Source organism: Hibiscus syriacus, unplaced genomic scaffold (genome assembly GCF_006381635.1).
Source record: "Hibiscus syriacus cultivar Baekdansim isolate YM2019G1 unplaced genomic scaffold, ASM638163v2 tig00001120_pilon, whole genome shotgun sequence".
Taxonomy (NCBI): domain Eukaryota; kingdom Viridiplantae; phylum Streptophyta; class Magnoliopsida; order Malvales; family Malvaceae; genus Hibiscus; species Hibiscus syriacus.
Window position 1 is genome coordinate 470,215 of NW_024061845.1, and position 18,849 is coordinate 489,063.

The 18,849-nt window shown below is 34.1% G+C and overlaps 1 protein-coding gene across 2 annotated transcripts; it reads right to left on the minus strand.

Annotated features, from left to right (window-relative positions):
• Positions 1–14,500: 14,500 nt before the first annotated feature.
• On the minus strand, positions 14,501–16,799 carry LOC120121541 (CBS domain-containing protein CBSX3, mitochondrial-like). Of its 2 annotated transcripts, none has more exons than XM_039140882.1 (6): positions 16,707–16,799; positions 15,883–16,135; positions 15,716–15,797; positions 15,157–15,230; positions 14,959–15,019; positions 14,501–14,864 (listed from the first exon to the last, which is right to left on the minus strand). In XM_039140882.1, exons 2-6 carry the CDS (start codon positions 16,132–16,134, stop codon positions 14,722–14,724), a joined length of 612 nt encoding a protein of 203 aa, XP_038996813.1. In that variant the 5' UTR covers position 16,135; positions 16,707–16,799; the 3' UTR covers positions 14,501–14,721. The 2 variants fall into 2 exon arrangements, with proteins under 2 accessions (XP_038996813.1, XP_038996807.1); XM_039140876.1 differs by having other exon boundaries at positions 16,600–16,745.
• Positions 16,800–18,849: the final 2,050 nt, after the last annotated feature.

Below are 18,849 nucleotides of genomic sequence, written 5' to 3' on the forward strand. Positions count from 1 at the left end.
CGTTTGAGATTTGAAAGGACAAAATTGTGGAACAGAACAAGAAAAAATATTTTTATTCTTTGTATCTTCTGTTTATAATCTATTTTTGCTCCTTCAAATATTATAAGTTCATCCCTTTTTTTAAAATTTTAAAAGTTTGCCTTCTCTTAGTAAAAGAATCTGCGTCCGTCTGTCTGTGTATATATATGTTTTCTCAAATGACATCACTATTGCCATTGCTGTCGCCATTGATGTTTCCTTCGTAAAAAGCGGAGTGAAGAGCACCGTCATGTAACCTGACGGATATGATTATCATCTAATCACCGGTTTGCAGATAGTTGCGATGGGACAATCCTTTGAAGTTGCGTGGGATTGGGATGCTGCATTTTGATTTGGTTTTGAATATTGATACAAACATCAAATATTTGTCTAAATGCTGTTATTGTAAGGGTGGATTATTACACAATTCTGGTCAACCAGTTTTTTTTATTACGACTTTTCTTTTTGTCGAAGCTTTCATGTTGGACGGTAAAAATTTATGTGAAAAAATGTGTAGATACTCGGTTTATCCGGGATTAAGTTGGAGTCCTGGAGAATCTAGCACGTGCCCAAACCAATTAGAAGCCCAACATGGAAATCAAAGACAGTTATGAGAAGGGTTAGTAAGTCATTATCAAGAGGGGTCGGTTTTTTTAACTCCTAGAAACCACTATAAGCCACGATCAACCACTGGAAACAGGGGGAGAGGTTACAAAGCAAAAGAAAAAGAAAAAAAGAGGAGAGGCCTCATATTGATTACACAGAGTTTTTTATGGAATCAAAAAAGGGAATGCTATGGCCATGTTCATTTTATTTCAATTAGATTAAATAGAAAAGAATAGCAACGATTTCCATAATTTAATACAAAAATAGAGTTGAGAGAGAGATGTTGTTTTCACCTTAGTGGTTTATCGTGACAGTCCGGAGCTTATTTTCAACGATCACTAAGATCATTCAAACCAAAAAACACAACAACGAGAGTAAACCGAGAGCTTTTTGAACTCAGAAAAAAACGAAAAGATAGATCAAAACCCAAACAAAACTTACAATTTTCCTCGGAGGAGACCGTCGTTTTGCTTCGCCATAGCTAAGGGTATTTTTCAGAGCCATCGAAGGTAAGCCCTCGCTTCTTAGATGTAAATTTTTGGTCGATTTTGGATTATGATTTGAGGGACTGCTTTTGGTCCTCTAGATGTCGATTTGGGGAGTTTATTTGAGATTGGGGTATTCTGTTTTGGGTTGCTTTGATCATCTATTCTCATAACGTGAGAGAGTGAGAGCGAAATGGAGAGTTGAATGAGAGAGGAGAAGATGAGTGAAGAGCTTGAGCGGCTCTGCTTGAAAATTAGGCTAGTTTAGTAGTTTACTTAGGTTATATTAATAGTTTCGGGTAAATTATAATTTAGGCCCTCACAATTTATGATCTCTTTTACAAAGCAGTCACTTTCTTGTATTAATTTTCTTGTTTCGCTTCAAATGTGCATGTACTATTTATGTTATTTTGCATATTATCTTAATTTAAACCGAATAGGATAAATTGTGTATAAGACCCTCTAGATTCATGTGTACTTTTATTTAAGTCGCTAGTTTATTTCCAAGTTTATATGTTTAATTTTACGTACATTTAAATTTGGCCATTTCTTTATATGTATGTATATACTTTTTTAATTTTTGTAGTTTAGCATATCATGTTTTTATTTTTTTATTTTTTATTCACATTTGTACATTATAGGTTAATATGCATGGTTATAGTTTTTAATTTTAAATATATGTATATAATTTTTTGTATGCTACGTTGTATGATATTTTTAATTTTGTTTAATTAATTTTGGCATGACATCCACTTTTTGCATAATTTGCATGATAGCCTCATTTGCATAACTCGATATATCACATAATTGGATTAAGGGTAATATACTTTTAATTTAAAATTGTTTTAAGTGGGCAGTCATAACTGATTTGAGGTCCGCTTTTAATGATTTTAAAATAAAAGTGTATCCCATTAGTGACGCCTAAAAATTGATCTATCACTCTAAAATTTGGGAACAAAAGAAAAGGAAATGTTCGTTTATTTAAATTTATCGAGAAAAGATTGTTATAACTTTTAAGATCTAGTCTCGATATTTGTAAATAATCGAACATTCTTTATCTTTATAAAACGACTCGGTAATTTTAATTTAATTTATTTGAGTGCTTTTGAATGTTTTTTTAAATTTACATATTTGTTTTATGGGATCAAAAGCCAAATTAAGTTTGAATTTATAAAGTTCATTGCAAAGACGTTAATTAATCGACTAGGTACCGATTTAGGGCGTTGTGGGGGTGCTAATCCTTCCCCACACGTAATCGACTCCCGAACTCATTTTTTGGTAACGCAGACCTCAATTTGTTGTTTTAATTAAAATTAATTTTTATTTAAAATGACAAAACATTTTTGGGTGCCCAATCACACCCTAATCAAAGATTGGTGGCGACTCTTCGAATCGTATTTTTTGATCGTAAAGAAAATTCAAAATTTTTCGAAACGAGAGGTTTTTAAATCGCATTTGTTTTTAAATTAAAAACCAATTGAAAGAGATAAGTTAGAAATTGACGTGGTTTTCAAAATCTCACATTTTCATCTTTTGAGAAAAAAATCGTTTCGACAGCATGACGATTCTGCTGGGGAGTTTTTTTTAGAGAGTCAGGTCGATGGTCAATTAATTAATTGTCTTTGCAATTGAAAATTATAAATTCATTTTAATTTTGTTTTTGATCCTTTGTTTGGTTTTTTTTTATATATTTTGTTTTTTTTAATTTAATTCGATTAACTAATAAATAATTGTATTGATTTGTTTGCTGATGGTTTCAGATTAATTGTGTGAATTTAGGAAATTTTGAGTGTTATTATTGTTTGTTTTTTCGCTTTTCCTCACACACTGCACAGCTGCATTATCATAACATGAGCTAAAACCCCGCTCCGTCCTAATTAAGTAGGAGTGAGAGACTATGCCCTCGTGTGGTTTTCACATCCGCATGGGATAGTGGATCGCTCCTGGAGCTCACGCCTTATGGTCCTCGTGATGTTAATCACCTCCGCATGGACATAAGGAGGTGTGTTCCCTCGAAATTGAACTCGGTCCCCTAAAGCCTGTGATGGGCCAGGATTGAGGGTTCGACAGCCCAAGGGGGCACCGGCAAAGACAATTCGAGAACCTATTACTTTAGAACCGAACCCAGCATATAGTGAACATAGAGCCCAAACTTAGGTCGAGCCTAACCCGAACCTTAAGAGTCCCGTGAGAAGGGTACACAAGGAAAAGCTTTTTGAGTCATTTATTTTCACTTTTCGAATAAATGCATGCGAACTAGAAATCATGCGGTTAGGTTTATTTGTCAAGCAAGCATGTGAATTAGATATTATGCGGTTAGGGTTTTAATGTTCAAACAAAGCATGGGAGTAGATATCATGTTGGGTAGGATCTACTAAAACATGATTGGGTAGCCAACATGTAAGGGTAGGTTTTATTTAATGATTATGATATTTATTATCTTGTTGTTGATATTATGTGTACTAACCCATTTTTTTTCTATGTCTATTTTGATTTTGATTTTATTGCATTTGCATCTTCATGTCATCACAATGTGTTAATTCGCAAGTGATTGACTAATAAGAAGGTTGGACATATTGAGACAAGAAATTCTCAACCATGTAGTCAAAACCGGGAGGTCAAAGATGTTCAAATGATCCATGAAGAAGGACATCCGATGAATGAAGAAATCTCAAGCTGATTGAAGACTTCCTTTAATCGGACAAAGGCCAAGATGTTGACTCAAGAGATAGATACAATCATACTATGGACAAAAAGACCCTTCACAAAGACATGAAGATCACTTCGTGTTGAAAGTAAACATGGAGACCTCACGATTCAATTTAAGGACATCTGGAGTCATCAAAGGTAATAAAATACGCCGACAACTTTGGGTGCAATGTTATATTCCATGAAGAATACGGCTCAAGAAAATGAAGAAGTGAAGAATCACATTTATATTTTGACTACATGGTGTACTGAATTCTTGTTGTCTAAATGAAGATTGTTCTATGGTGGTCACTTTTTGGAATTAACACATTGTGCATTTGCATTTGCATTCATATTAGCTTTAATTAATTTATTTTGCTATTGTTGTTTTTTGTCATTTGGTTATCTCATTTGTACTAACTTGTTTCTATGTTGTTTTTTCTCTTTGTCTGCATTGCATGATCATAACATATTCAAAAGGTGTTGATTTGTAAGTGGTCATCATAGTAAAAGGTTTTCATGACGGACAAGGGGTTTCGTGATCAAATAGACTATAACACAGTCAAGAAATGGCATCCTGAAAAAGCTTCAAAAATAGTGGAGAGTTGCGCGTATAAAGATCATATGTCTGACGAAGAGCACAAGGAGATAAGAGAGATAAAAGAACAAATGTCCAAGATGATGGATAGAATAGATGTTTTGTCCAAAGGAAGAGAGACTTCTACAAAAGAAAAGAAAGAGCTCAATGAAAACAATCTCGAGGTGTCAGATATGCAAGGGACTACTTTAGAACCTGTTGATTCTAGTCAGTATGAGAAATCACGCACAATCATTGTTCGTATCAACAAGTTGTTTGGAAATGACAAGTAAATAATGGCAACTATAGAAGTTCAAAAGGATGAAAATAAGATATACAGTCAGAACTCGTTGGTGTTTGATAGTTTACTCCAAACAACAAGGAAAATAAAACTAGAAACTCCAGTTCAACCCAAGTTGAGAGGTGACTCTCGTTGTGATTCCATCCCAATATCATATAAGGAATTGTATGATGAATTATTAGAAGCCTGATAAGTGGCCCGCGTTATGTGAAACCTTTGTAACCTCCATATCCAAGTTGGTATGATGTCAACGTTCGTTGTGAGTATCATGCTGGAATTCAAGGACATTCTATTGAGAATTGTTCTACCTTCAAACGTCGAGTCCAACTTCTTCTAGATCATGGAGTATTGGAGTTTGAATTGAAAGGACAACCCAGTTTGAAAACGGATTATCCTGTTGAGTTTGAACCAAAAGTGACCAAAGGTAAGGGTATCAGTGAGGACATCCAGGAAGAAAATTGTTTGCCAAAATACGGAACTCTGATTTTCCATTTAAGGAGTGAAAATGATAAATTGAGTAGAGAGATAGAAGCTATGCAGGATGTTTTTCAAAGGATCAGTCAAGCTTTTAAATTTGTTGGTATAGAAAATATCCCAGATGAGTGGATAATAGGGGTCCCTAAACTTAAGAATGATATTGAACAATTGAGAAAGAATTGTAAGGTGCAAGAAGGTCGAGCCGAGAAGTTTTCTCATGATTTACAAATTGCAGAAAAAAGACGTAATATAGTTGTTAAAAATTTGGGAAGATATCAAGCCAAAATTCAGACGTTGAACAGATCCATTGCCAATATGGAAATCTCATATCAGCGCTACAAGCGGGAGACTAACGCTGAGCTAGAAGCCATTAGAGCCAAGAACAAGAAGTTAATGAAGATTGTAGATGACTGCAGTGACCTTATACAAGAGCTTCATAACCACAATGACTTTCTTATAAAGAAGATTCAACAGCAGTGTCTACAGCTCCGAGAATCGGCACTCAAGATAGAGAAAAGAGACAACGTCATGAAAAAAGCTATGACCTAAGCAAGCAATGTGGCTCAGAAATGGGTTGATTTAGCTGGCTTTGTAAGAGAATTGAAGCAGATTGACAACTCGACCCCCGAGCATGAGTGGAAATTAAATTGGCTTTTGAAGGAGATAGAAAAATTTGGATTGAAAGTTGTCCGTTATATGTAAAGTTTGTTTGATGTACCGAGACCTTTGTGTTCAATGAAAGTTGTTTTAAGATGGTCACTCTAGAATGACACCTTTTGTATTTGCATTTGACATTTGTATTTGTATTACATGTATTTATTTAAGCATTTTACATGCATTAATTATAAAAACACAGAAATAATTTATGGAAGGATATGTGACAGTAATCATAAGATCATCCATTCATACTACTTCCTCATCGTCATGAATAAACAAATGGAAGCAATGGAGCAATCTCATAAGGGATTACAATATCAGTTGCAAGAGTAGTTAGTTGGGTCACAACAAGATACGAGGAATCAAGCATCGGGTTCTTTACAAGGCGTATCGAATCAAATGATCCAGGTACTGGTACCACAGGCTGCTAGTAAAGAGAAAATAGAGGATAAAGGAAATCAATCTCATCAGACTGGTACATCAAGAGTGATAATTTGTCCTGGAGCGTCTAACTCAGACCTAGGGATGAGCCTCGTCAATTTTGAGCAATTTTAAGACAAATTCAGGTGGTTGAATGAAGCCATTGAAGATATGAAGATTGTTAATACCCCTCACAAGGAGTTAGAAGCTAGAGAACTTAGTTTAGTCCCTGATTTGGTCATCCCACATGAATTTAGGGTGCCTAATTTTGAGAAATATGATGGCACTAGTTGTCCCATAATTCATCTAAAGATGTTTTGTAGAAAGATGGAAGAGTACCTAAATAATGACAATATGTTGATTCATTACTTCTATGATAGTCTTGCTGGGCCAGCTATAGTATGGTATAACCGTTTGAACAAAGAACAGATCAAGACATGGGTCAACCTAGCTGATGCTTTTCTGGGACAATATCAATATGTTAAAGGCTTAGCCCCAAAACGTCATGACCTTCAAAGGATAAAAATGAAAGCTACTGAGAGCTTTAAAGAATATGCCCTAAGATGGAGAGAAGTGGCAGCACAAGTTCAACCTCCTTTGTTAGAAGAAGAAATATCATATATGTTTCACGATTCACTTCCAGCTCCTTTCTTTGAGTTAATGTTGGGAAAGTCGACGAATAACTTCAAGGATCTTATGACAGCTGGAGAGTTAATTGAGGATGCAATCAGCAAAGGAAACTTGAAAGACACTTCTAAAAACCCAACCGATCAAAAGGAACAAGCTGATGAGGTGAATGAATGTCACGTCTAGAGCTCTCAAAGTCGTAAAAGAAAAGGGGTAGCGGGTTACTCGAGGCGTCCAAAGAAAGTCCCAAGATCGAAAAATGCTTTGAAATTGTTTCAAACTCCTATCTCAGATTTGTATCCCCATTTGATTGAAGGTCAATATCTCACACCGAGGCCAGTGAAAGTGCAACCAGACCCTTCTGCTCATAGTTATGATCAATATAGTGTCTGTGATTTCCACTTGGGGACATTGGGACATTCTACGGGAAACTGTAGGCCGTTGTTAAAGGAGATAGAGATTCTTGTGGCAAATGGGACGTTAACAAAGGAATTGGTGGAACAGTGGATGACGAGCTCGAGTGGGGCATCAAAGAGCAATATGTAACATCCGTTTGAGTTAAGTACCACGACATTAGATGGGTAATGGGGCATCCTAGGTAGGAAGAGATCATTTCATTCTATCTTGAAGCTTTATTCCATTTGCAACATCTTGTTTGAACTTGTTTTTCCATCATTTCTCAGTTTTTTTATAATGATATTTAAATGAATTTATGTTACTTTAAGGATGGTGAGCATTGAATTAAATTTGCAATTTGAAATTCTTTGAATATCAACTGAATTAAAAAAAACTCTGTAAATGGTCAGAGTTATTGTTCTTTGACAAAGTGACATGATTGAAAACTGGTAAAATAAGGACCCTGGACCTTACCCCCAGGATATACAATCGAACACCATACCCTTTCTTGCAGGATATAACCTTCTCGTCTTATAAGGGGATGAACAAGAGGCTTGGTATTCAGGTATGTATAGGAGCGGACAACGTGGGGCATCTTTTGTGTATGATGTCACGGAACTGAATAGACCACACTTTTGTTGATGACGTTCAATGATGATTATGATCTTTATGGATGGAATAGTCGAGTAGGTGAATCTAGTTTAGGTCAGTTGCTTGGGAATTGAACTCTAACGATGAGATTTTCTGACTTTCAACAATACCTAGACTATGACAGGTTCTTCTTGACAAGCTTAAGAAATTGGACCCGTATACCCAAATTATAATATTATATGTATACAATAAAGCTTGAGCTGTCCCTCTAGAGCAATTGGTTAAACGCCCCGGCTTTATGGATATAATTTAGCTAGCCTAATAAAGGTGATGATATTATATATATACAATAAAACTGAGCTATTCCGCTAAAGCAATTGGTTATAGAGGAAACTCGAAAGCCCTGGCTTTATGAATAGATTATATTCAAACCATGACCTTGATCGGGTACCTGGCAATTTGGTGTATGCTCCATTGTGATTGTCAAGTCAAAGACTTTGTGATGAAATGAACCCTTCAGCTAGCCCGATAGAGGCAAATTACAATAAAGCTGATTTCAGCTAGCCAGATAATGGCAAATTAAATCAATTTTATAAATAAGGAGTTTCGGTAAAGATGAACTAAGAGAGTCAAGTAACACCTGTTATAGTCAATTTCACACTAGCACTCAGAAATTTCATTTTTAGACCGATATTTCTGCACTGCCTTTGTTAGAGGAGTCTACGAAGCTTGAACAAATGGAAGATTTCAGAGAACTGAAATAAAAGTGTTCTATAAAGTCTAGTAATTGATTATGCAAGTTGCTTCATTTTGTCCGTATCCGATTAAAATACCAAGCCAGAAGGAGGGGCATATTGTGATGTTCGCAAGGACCGAGAAAGAAATGTAAGTTTGTTGGCCGAAACCTTAAAAAATAGGAAGCCAACCTCAAGTCAACCCATCAATTTTGACACTTGTCAAAGAGTTATAACTCTAAAAAATTAAATAGTTATTGATTCTTTTGATATTCTTTGAACTCGTGTTTATGATTTGATTTGATTGTAAGCCTGAATTAAGGGGCAATGTTTTATAAAATTCTTTCATTCTTTGATCCCTATAATAAGAGAAAAGGGAAAAACATTTTCAAACATGACATTTCAAGTGTGAAAGATCCTTGAAGCTTGTGAGACTCATTATTCCTCTATTGGAGAAAATGAATAAGCAATGCCAGAACATGAAGCATTCCACGATCTTGAAGTAGATGGTCCAAGAGAACAAAATGAATGAAGAATGAAACTTATAACATTTCCTTGTGACGTTGTCAGTAACCTGCCAAGAAGAAGATGGTCTCGTTATTCGGAAGGGGCATTTATCACAGCTTGTATAAAATGCAAGACATTTTGTTAGAAGAATTGACCACTTTTTAAGTGTTTATGACAATGTGAAGAGACGCCTTCAAGATACTTGGCAATACCACTGTGAAGTGATACCAAAATGAGAACATTCAAGTTAGGATATGTTGGGCACGAAGAGATCTAAGAGTACCCACTTTGGGGCATGACCAAAAACCCAAATCATGTTGGGATGACAAGATTCAGACCAAGAAGTTATTGAGAATGAGTCTCGTAACTTGAAGTGTCAGGGGCAGATCGTGAATTTAAGCAGAGCTTACCTTGTAAAGCAAATCAACTGAGCATTGATCAATGGCAGAGTCCTGGAAGAACAACTCTGAAAGCATAATTGAGCCAAAGACGGAAATGGGGCAATACATTCATATTTCTGACCATAACAAGAAGTTGGGAGAAAAAGCAATTTCTCCGAAATAAAGATAGAAAATGAAGACAACAAGAAGATAGAAAAAGATCAGAAGGCTCTTCAAAAATGCAAATTGAAAATTATGAGTTGCTACACTGATATCAAAGAAAACCCTGGAAAGGAATGATCAAGTAGAAAAAGACTGAGTTTGCCACTTTCAAGTCAAATGAAGATGGAATCGACATTTATGCATTCATGAGAACATCATTTGCATAAAAGAAAATGCATTACACTAATACATTTAATTGCATTCGTGTTTCATACATAAACACATGGTTTTGACAGATCTTCCAGTGAAAAGAGAAGATGCAGGATGTTAAAATCCCGACAATTGAAAGGTAGAAGTTAAACATCAAATACAGGGAATCATGTTTAGAGAGGCAGAACTTGAGGAACGCAGGGGTCAATCCACAGAGAAAGCTTTGCTTTGAAGAGGGGCACGTGGACCGATCATTAAGTCATTTTTATGAAAGGAAATGAGAAGGATTTCTCATTAAAATATGAAATTTGAGATTTTGAAGAGTAAGAAAAGTTTCTTACCCATCTATCAAAGTAAGTCCTTCAGGCCATCAGTAAGTCTTTCGAGCATGATGATGAAGTCCTTCGGGTCATCAGTAAGTCTTTCGAGCATGATGATTAAATCATTCGGGTAACTTGTAAGCCTTCACCGAAGAGTAGTGAAGAAAATCCATCAGTAAGTCTTTCGAGCATGATAATTAAATCATTCGGGTAATTTGTAAGCCTTCACCGAAGAGTAGTGAAGCAAATCCATCAGTAAGTCTTTCGAGCATGATAATTAAATCCTTCGGTAATTTTTAAGCCTTCACGGAAGAGTAGTGAAGCAAACCCATCAGTAAGTCTTTCGAGTATGATGATTAAATCATTCGGGTAATTTGTAAGCCTTCACCGAAGAGTAGTGAAGCAAATCCATCAGTAAGTCTTTCGAGCATGATAATTAAATCCTTCGGGTAATTTTTAAGCCTTCACGAAAGAGTAGTGAAGCAAATCCGTCAGTAAGTGCCATCAATAAGTCTTTTGAGCATGATGATGAAATCCTTCGGGTCATCAGTAAGTCTTTCGAGCATGATGATTAAATCTTTCGGGTCATTTGTGAGTTTCTCGAACAAGATGATAAATCCTTCGGGTCATCCATAAGACCTTCGGGTAGGATATTTTCACACCAAGATGATAAGTCCTCCGGGTCATTTTAAGCCTTCTCGGAAGAGCATTGGAGCCAGCCATCAGATCATCAGATGTGGGAGGAAATAGAAGGTTCTCAAGTACAAAGAAACAGAACAATTGATTAAAAGAAAATGCGCACGAATTAACCGATTCAAGGTCCCAGAAAGAGAGAGGTTTAGATGGTAGCCGAGTCCAAGAAGATTCTCATATATAGTTGCGAGACAAGCTCCTTCAAGAGAAATTGATTCTCAAAGATTCTTTTAAATTCTAATTTTTTTTAGTATAATGTTTTTCAAATCTTCAAGCATACATTAATAGGTGGAAACGTTTGATTTTCAGGATTAACCTTCAAAGTTGAGCATTCATGGAATAATGGTGAAGCAGAATCACACTAGAAGATTGTTCGAGTTCTACTCCCTGAAGCAAGAGGGAGCGAACCCGTAGGCAGAAGATTATTCGAGTTCTACTCCCTGAAGCAAGAGGGAGCGAACCCGTAGGCAGAAGATTGTTCGAGTTCTACTCCCTGAAGCAAGAGGGAGCGAACCCGTAAGCAGAACATTGTTCGAGTTCTACTCCCTGAAGCAAGAGGGAGCGAACCCGTAAACAGAAGAGTGTTCGAGTTCTACTCCCTGAAGCAATAGGGAACGAACCCGTTTTTAGAAGATTGTTCAAGTTTCTTAATCCCTGAACAAGAGGGAGCAGGCCTGTCATTTGAAGATTTTTCAAGTTTCATTTATCTCGAAGTAACAGTGGAGTGGTTTAATCTTTTAAAGTTCTCAGGATCGGACAAACTCGATTATCTTTTGATCTTTGCTCTATTATCGTTACACGACAATGAGCAAAGAGGGGCAGCTGTAGATACTCGGTTTATCCGGGATTAAGTTGGAGCCCTGGAGAATCTAGCACGTGCCCAAACCAATTAGAAGCCCAACATGGAAATCAAAGACAGATATGAGAAGGGTTAGTAAGTCATTATCAAGAGGGGTCGGTTTTTTTTTAACTCCTAGAAACTACTATAAGCCACTGGAAACAGGGGGAGAGGTTACAAAGCAAAAGAAAAAGAAAAAAAGATGGGAGGCCTTATATTGATTACACAGAGAGTTTTTTATGGAATCAAAAAAGGGAATGCTATGGCCATGTTCATTTTATTTCAATTAGATTAAATAGAAAAGAATAGCAACGATTTCCAGAATTTGATACAAAAATAGAGTTGAGAGAGAGATGTTGTTTTCACCTTGGTGGTTTATCGTGACAGTCTGAAGCTTATTTTCAACGATCACTAAGATCATTCAAACCAAAAAACACAACAACGAGAGTAAACTGAGAGCTTTTTGAACTCAGAAAAAAAAAAACGAAAAGATAGATCAAAACCCAAACAAAACTTACAATTTTCCTCGGAGGAGACCGTCGTTTTGCTTCGCCATAGCTAAGGGTATTTTTCAGAGCCATCGAAGGTAAACCCTCGCTTCTTAGATGTAAATTTTTGGTCGATTTTGGATTATGATTTGAGGGACTGCTTTTGGTCCTATAGATGTCGATTTGGGGAGTTTATTTGAGATTGGGGTATTCTATTTTGGGTTGTTTTGATCATCTATTCTCATAACGTGAGAGAGTGAGAGCGAAATGGAGAGTTGAATGAGAGAGGAGAAGATGAGTGAAGAGCTTGAGCGACTCTGCTTGAAAATTAGGCTAGTTTAGTAGTTTACTTAGGTTATATTAATAGTTTCGGGTAAATTATAATTTAGGCCCTCACAATTTATGATCTCTTTTACAAAGCAGTCACTTTCTTGTATTAATTTTCTTGTTTCGTTTCAAATGTGCATGTACTATTTATGTTATTTTGCATATTATCTTAATTTAAACCGAATAGGATAAATTGTGTATAAGACCCTCTAGATTCATGTGTACTTTTATTTAAGTCGCTAGTTTATTTCCAAGTTTATATGTTTAATTTTACGTACATTTAAATTTGGCCATTTCTTTATATGTATGTATATACTTTTTTAATTTTTGTAGTTTAGCCTATCATGTTTTTATTTTTTTTTATTTTTGATTCACATTTGTACATTATAGGTTAATATGCATGGTTATAGTTTTTAATTTTAAATATATGTATATAATTTTTGGTATGCTACGTTGTATGATATTTTTAATTTTGTTTAATTAATTTTGGCATTACATCCACTTTTTTGCATAATTTGCATGATAGCCTCATTTGCATAACTCGACATATCACATAATTGGATTAAGGGTAATATACTTTTAATTTAAAATTGTTTTAAGTGGGCAGTCATAACTGATTTGAGGTCCGCTTTTAATGATTTTAAAATAAAAGTGTATCCCATTAGTGACGCCTAAAAATTGATCTATCACTCTAAAATTTGGGAACAAAAGAAAATGAAATGTTCGTTTATTTAAATTTATCGAGAAAATGTTGTTATAACTTTTAAGATATAGTCTCGATATTTGTAAATAATCGAACATTCTTTATCTTTATAAAACGACTCGGTAATTTTAATTTAATTTATTTGAGTGCTTTTGAATGTTTTTTTAAATTTACATATTTGTTTTATGGGATCAAAAGCCAAATTAAGTTCGAATTTATAAAGTTCATTGCAAAGACGTTAATTAATCGACTAGGTACCGATTTAGGGCGTTGTGGGGGTGCTAATCCTTCCCCACACGTAACCGACTCCCGAACTCATTTTTTGGTAACGCAGACCTCAATTTGTTGTTTTAATTAAAATTAATTTTTATTTAAAATGACAAAACATTTTTGGGTGTCCAATCACACCTTAATCAAAGATTGGTGGCGACTCTTCGAATCGTATTTTTTGATCGTAAAGAAAATTCAAAATTTTTCGAAACGAGAGGTTTTTAAATCGCATTTGTTTTTAAATTAAAAACCAATTGAAAGAGATAAGTTAGAAATTGACGTGGTTTTCAAAATCTCACCATTTTCATCTTTTGAGAAAAAAATCGTTTCGACAAAATGAATTTTCACAATATGTTATAAAATTAATTTAATTCTTTGTTTATTTATTTTTACTTGATACTTGAGCAAAGAGTTGAATAGAACTATAAATAAGACGAGACAGATCGTAAGCTATTCGAGTTTGATTCGATCAAAATTGGTTAACACTCAAATTAATTGAATTCGATTCAAGTTTCACTCGACTTGAGTTCTTGAAGAGCCCAAGCAAACTACTTGATACCGACTCAAAAAACTCAAACAATTCAAGAAAGTAATATATTGAAGTTTTTTTTAAGTTAAATTATTAATAATATTAACATTTATATATTACTTATTTTTAAAATATAATATAATGTTTTCATGTACTTAAGGTTCAAGTTTGAACCAATTTTAAATTTGAGCTTTAATCGAGTCAAGTCTGAGAACATTTTGAGTTCAATTTTTTTTAACTCGAGTTGAGCTTAAATTTTTTATTTCGAGTTCGAATCGAGCTTGAAAATTTTAAGCTCATGAGCTTTTGTGTGGAGTTATAATTTTTTATTTTGAGATCGAGATGAGCTTGAAAAATTTTAAACTCGTGAATTTTTTTGTCGAATCAAACCCGTATTTGAACTTTTCAAGTCGAACTTACAATACTCAAACTTGACTTGTTTACAGCCCTATGGCTGAACTGTAAATACGTTTGCAAACCGATAAAAAACCAAAAATTAAACAGATTAATGTTGCCATTGCCACTTTTCTAGACAAATAGGAAGAAGCAACATGAGAATGTTTATTCTTGAACACTTAGTCCACACTGTAATTATTCCAACATCACTTGCATATTCACAAAAGAACTCTGAAGAAGAGCAAAAACACTGCACATTTGCAAGCTCTCCGCTTGCTTGCTTAAGTCCAGAGGATGAAACATACAAGATTTCATCATCTTCTAGTATCCTCCCTGTATGAAAGCGTTCAAGCAGTCCAGCTCTGCACGTTGCTCGCTCACCACAGCACGAACAGCATCTCTGATAGAAACCATGCCAATCATTTCCTTGTCATTGATCACCGGAATGTGTCTGATACGGTTATCTGCCAAAATGACATAGGTTAGTACTAGGTCCAAAAGGAACGGTCTCAATGAACACCAACAACAGATATCATAGACGGTCGCAGATCATATTACCTGTCATCAGTTGCATTGCTTGCAGAACTTTGGTCTCAGGTGTGACCGTGATGAGCTTGTTCTTCAACCACCATATAATACGATCTTAGAATTGTGAAAACGAACAAAATGGAATATATGTACATCTAAACGATCAGCCATATATGATGGAAGTAAACCAATGAATTTACTCGAATAAAAGCCAAAAAGAACCAATACCTCTTCAGTCATGATGTCCCCGACCTTAGTTGACTTGGATGATCTTCCATGTATTATTATCTTCCTAAGATAATCTGCAAGTATAACATCAAACAGCAGAAATAAACTAAAAATCAAAACTGTACCACACCTCAAAATCCTTCAAAACCTCTTCTTGATAGTTAAGAAATGCAAAATGAAGCAAATTATAATCTTAGCAGAGCAGAAAGAATTTGATGGGCGCCCTAAATTTGGTATAAGCAATGCTTAAGAAAAGTGCGGTATGTGATTGTTTGACATGAAAGAGCTAGAAGAAAAATCCACACCGAAGTTAATAACCGCATTCAATGGCAAAGGTGAAGGGTGACATTGGGATAGGACAAGCCAACTATCAACATGCTTTAGCTTATAGGTTTCGAAATCTACTTTAATCTTACAGACCTTAGTTCTGTTTGATTCAGATAGACTAATTCGCGACAAACAACACAAAAGTCCTAGCCTATATACTAAATCCAACATTCATTCAAAATTTAAAATTTTGGTGCCAAATTGATTTTATCAAGTTGTACTTGTTAACTACCTCGCTCTGTGATGATACCCGCAATTGATTTCTGATCTCCAGGTTGTACAACCACCAGGGCACCAACATTGTGTTGAGTCATCTGAAAAAGATTGAACTCAATAAGAACGTAAATCAAGTATTCTATGAAGAAGCTGAGAATCTGCAAAAATTGTAAAGATGCGTACCGACTTCACAGCATTGTACACAGTGTCATCTGTAGTGCACCAAAGCCAGGAGCCATCTGCAGCTTTACCTTTGGCTTTCAAAACGTCTGAAATAGTTGTGCTTTCAAACCCATGTTCTTCCATACTAGCAGATGAAACTGATCTGGAAAACATAACGGGTCGAATAAAAGGATTGACAACCCGAATGCGATGCAAGACCGCATTTTTCACTGTAGTTCCATGCACCGAAAAAGCTTGAACTGCACGTTGCATTCTACCTATAACAAGTGATCAGCTAAAAATAAAGCAGAGAAATTGTTGTAGTTGCAGATGTTACATATCAAAAACCAGTCAAATCATCTCATCAACAAGGACAACACAAATGACAGCACACAACTTGATACCACATCTTACATGCTAGAAAGTTAAAAAAAATACATCCATTCCATTATTCTAACAATATGATTTCTTGAATCTCAGTTCAAAGAGTTAAGGAGATTCAAGTTACTTGGATTCTTCTCCTAAGTTGTAAATGAAAAACAAGGATATATACCAGCTTAAACAAGGAAGATCCACCATGGAGACAATAGGAAGCAGATCTTAAGAGTATCAAAACAAAATCAAAAGGCAAAACCACCCCAAAAAAAAAAGAAGTCAAAATTTCAATAACTAAACTGAAATCTAAAGCCAAAACATAAAAAGAAATGATACAGTATAACAGAGGATGGAAGAACAGACCTGGATTGAAGAGAAAACAAAGTAGGGTAAACTGAGAAAGGAGAAAGTTAAAGAACCCTATAAAAGCGGTTTAGGAGCATTTTAACTGCCACAATGAACGGATAAACCCAACTACACGAGATTCCGCAAAGCCTCGCAGCACACTGATTTGTGCACATTTTCGAACACCTAGGATTGCGCTACGGACAATACAAATATTCTAAAATTGAATTAAAATAATGGTTCAATTACGGTGGTGGTCACTTTTATTTTATTTTGTTTTCTATTTGTACCACACAACTTTAATAAATTATAATTTAGTCACTTATAAGATTTATCACAAAAAGGTCACTTATATTATCTATTTATAACATAAATAATTACTTAAATATTAATTATTATTATATTGATGATGTAACACATTAATAAAAAAAATTCATTTCTAATTTCATGAACTTTTGTCATATCATTTTTTCTTCTCATCTTTATTTCGTTAAGAACTATAATTTTCGTTGTCTTTAAGTTATTGTCTAGTCTTCGTTCGTCATATGTTAATTCGTAAAATGTATATAAAATTTGTTTCTTCCTCTTATTTCCAATTCTTCAATTAATTTTCTCAAAAAAAACTTATGAAAATTCTAAGTTTCCTATAAATCTTCAAAACTTTTCAAGATTTAATTTACAAATTCGACAACAAATTATAGTAAAATTTTGGTTAGAACTCCTCTTCATTGTTGCTAACATCTTGATCATTCATGTTTTAAGAACGATATCATGAATGTAAATAACTTTACAGTATAGAAATATTATTTCATTCATTTTGATACATCCTAATTCATGGAGTTCAATGTTGTTCTAGCTAGATCTTAATGGTGAGAAAAACAGAAAGCTTGTTACGAATAACATACTTCAATAGTAGTGGAATCTAACAACAACATATAGAGATTTGATAATTTTTTTTATTTTGTGACATTTGAGGTTTTTTTAGAGAAATCTATACCGATAAAACAATAGACGAAAAGAAAAACTATTGCTTGATGATGATTGTTGACCAAATAGTGGGAGAAACAGACGATGGTATCAATGAAGATTGTGGGGGGGGGGGGAAAGAGAGTTGTATAATCTTTTTATTTTACTTTTAATTTCATTAAGTTTAAAGGTAAAAAAAATGAAAAATACTATATTCATATTTCAACTAAAGTTCAGATATTAAATTAAAATGAATTCCATTTTTTAATAGAAGTTAATGTTTTAGTGATCATTTTATAATAAATTGATAATATAAATGATCAGTTTATGATTACTTGATAATATAAATGATCAAAATATAACTTTTAAAAGTTGGATGGTCCAAATAAAATGAAACGAAAGCACGCACTAGCGTAATTTACCCCAAAAAAATATGTTTTTATTGTCGCTTACTAATAAAACAAAATAATAGCCTGATTTTTCCACCGCCCATCTTATCCGAAACCCCTGATTCGAAATTGGACCCACTTTAAGGTTTTAAAATTGGGGAAGACGTGGATTGATGTTGGGGTTCTCAATCTGTTACCGGGCCGACCCATTGGTTTACTTTTATAGTAAAAAATATAAATGATCACTCGTAATTCCCATTTCTGTTTTTTATCCTTGAAAAGTTCTATTATGATCTTAATATTATTAATTTATTATATCGCAATCACTCCACCATTAATTTCTGTTAAGGGTGTAACGCCATTAATCTCAAAGACCATTTCAATTTAAATTAAAATTAATTTACAATACATTTATATTTTTAATATTATCTAATAGTTTAATTGAAAATATAAACTTTTATTATTATTATAATATTTATATTATCAAAATAATTGAGATATTCAATTAAGACAAAACAAAGAAACTGAAAATCAACTCAAACTGTAGTCTGCGAGGATCAACAATCTGCAAGTTCAAAAACCATGATTACTCAAATCAAATTTTGTTTTATTTATTTGTAATTAAATTTTATTTTATAATAAAAAAAATAAGTACTTTATGTAAAAACATTTATGAAAATTTCACCCAATAACATGAAACAGTCATTTTTGTTACAAACTGATCCCTATTTCCAATTATATTTATTATTTTGAAGTAATAATATATTATTTAATAAATTAAAATATTTAATCACGTAGAATCACTAACAAGTGACGTTAGAAGTTTGGCAATATAAAAATATAACCTTTATTTTATGTTCACAAAACTACGGAATAAGGTATCAAACAACATACAACTTTCCATATTTCATTT

Bases quoted from the DNA above. Each gene is read 5' to 3' on its own strand.
- LOC120121541 (XM_039140882.1), bottom strand. From the start codon at position 16,134: ATGCAACGTGCAGTTCAAGCTTTTTCGGTGCATGGAACTACAGTGAAA. The intron at 15,798-15,882 runs GTACGCATCTTT...AATCTTTTTCAG, and splicing joins TGTACAATGCTGTGAAGTCG to ATGACTCAACACAATGTTGG. The intron at 14,865-14,958 runs GTAATATGATCT...TCATTTTGGCAG, and splicing joins AGCAATGCAACTGATGACAG to ATAACCGTATCAGACACATT.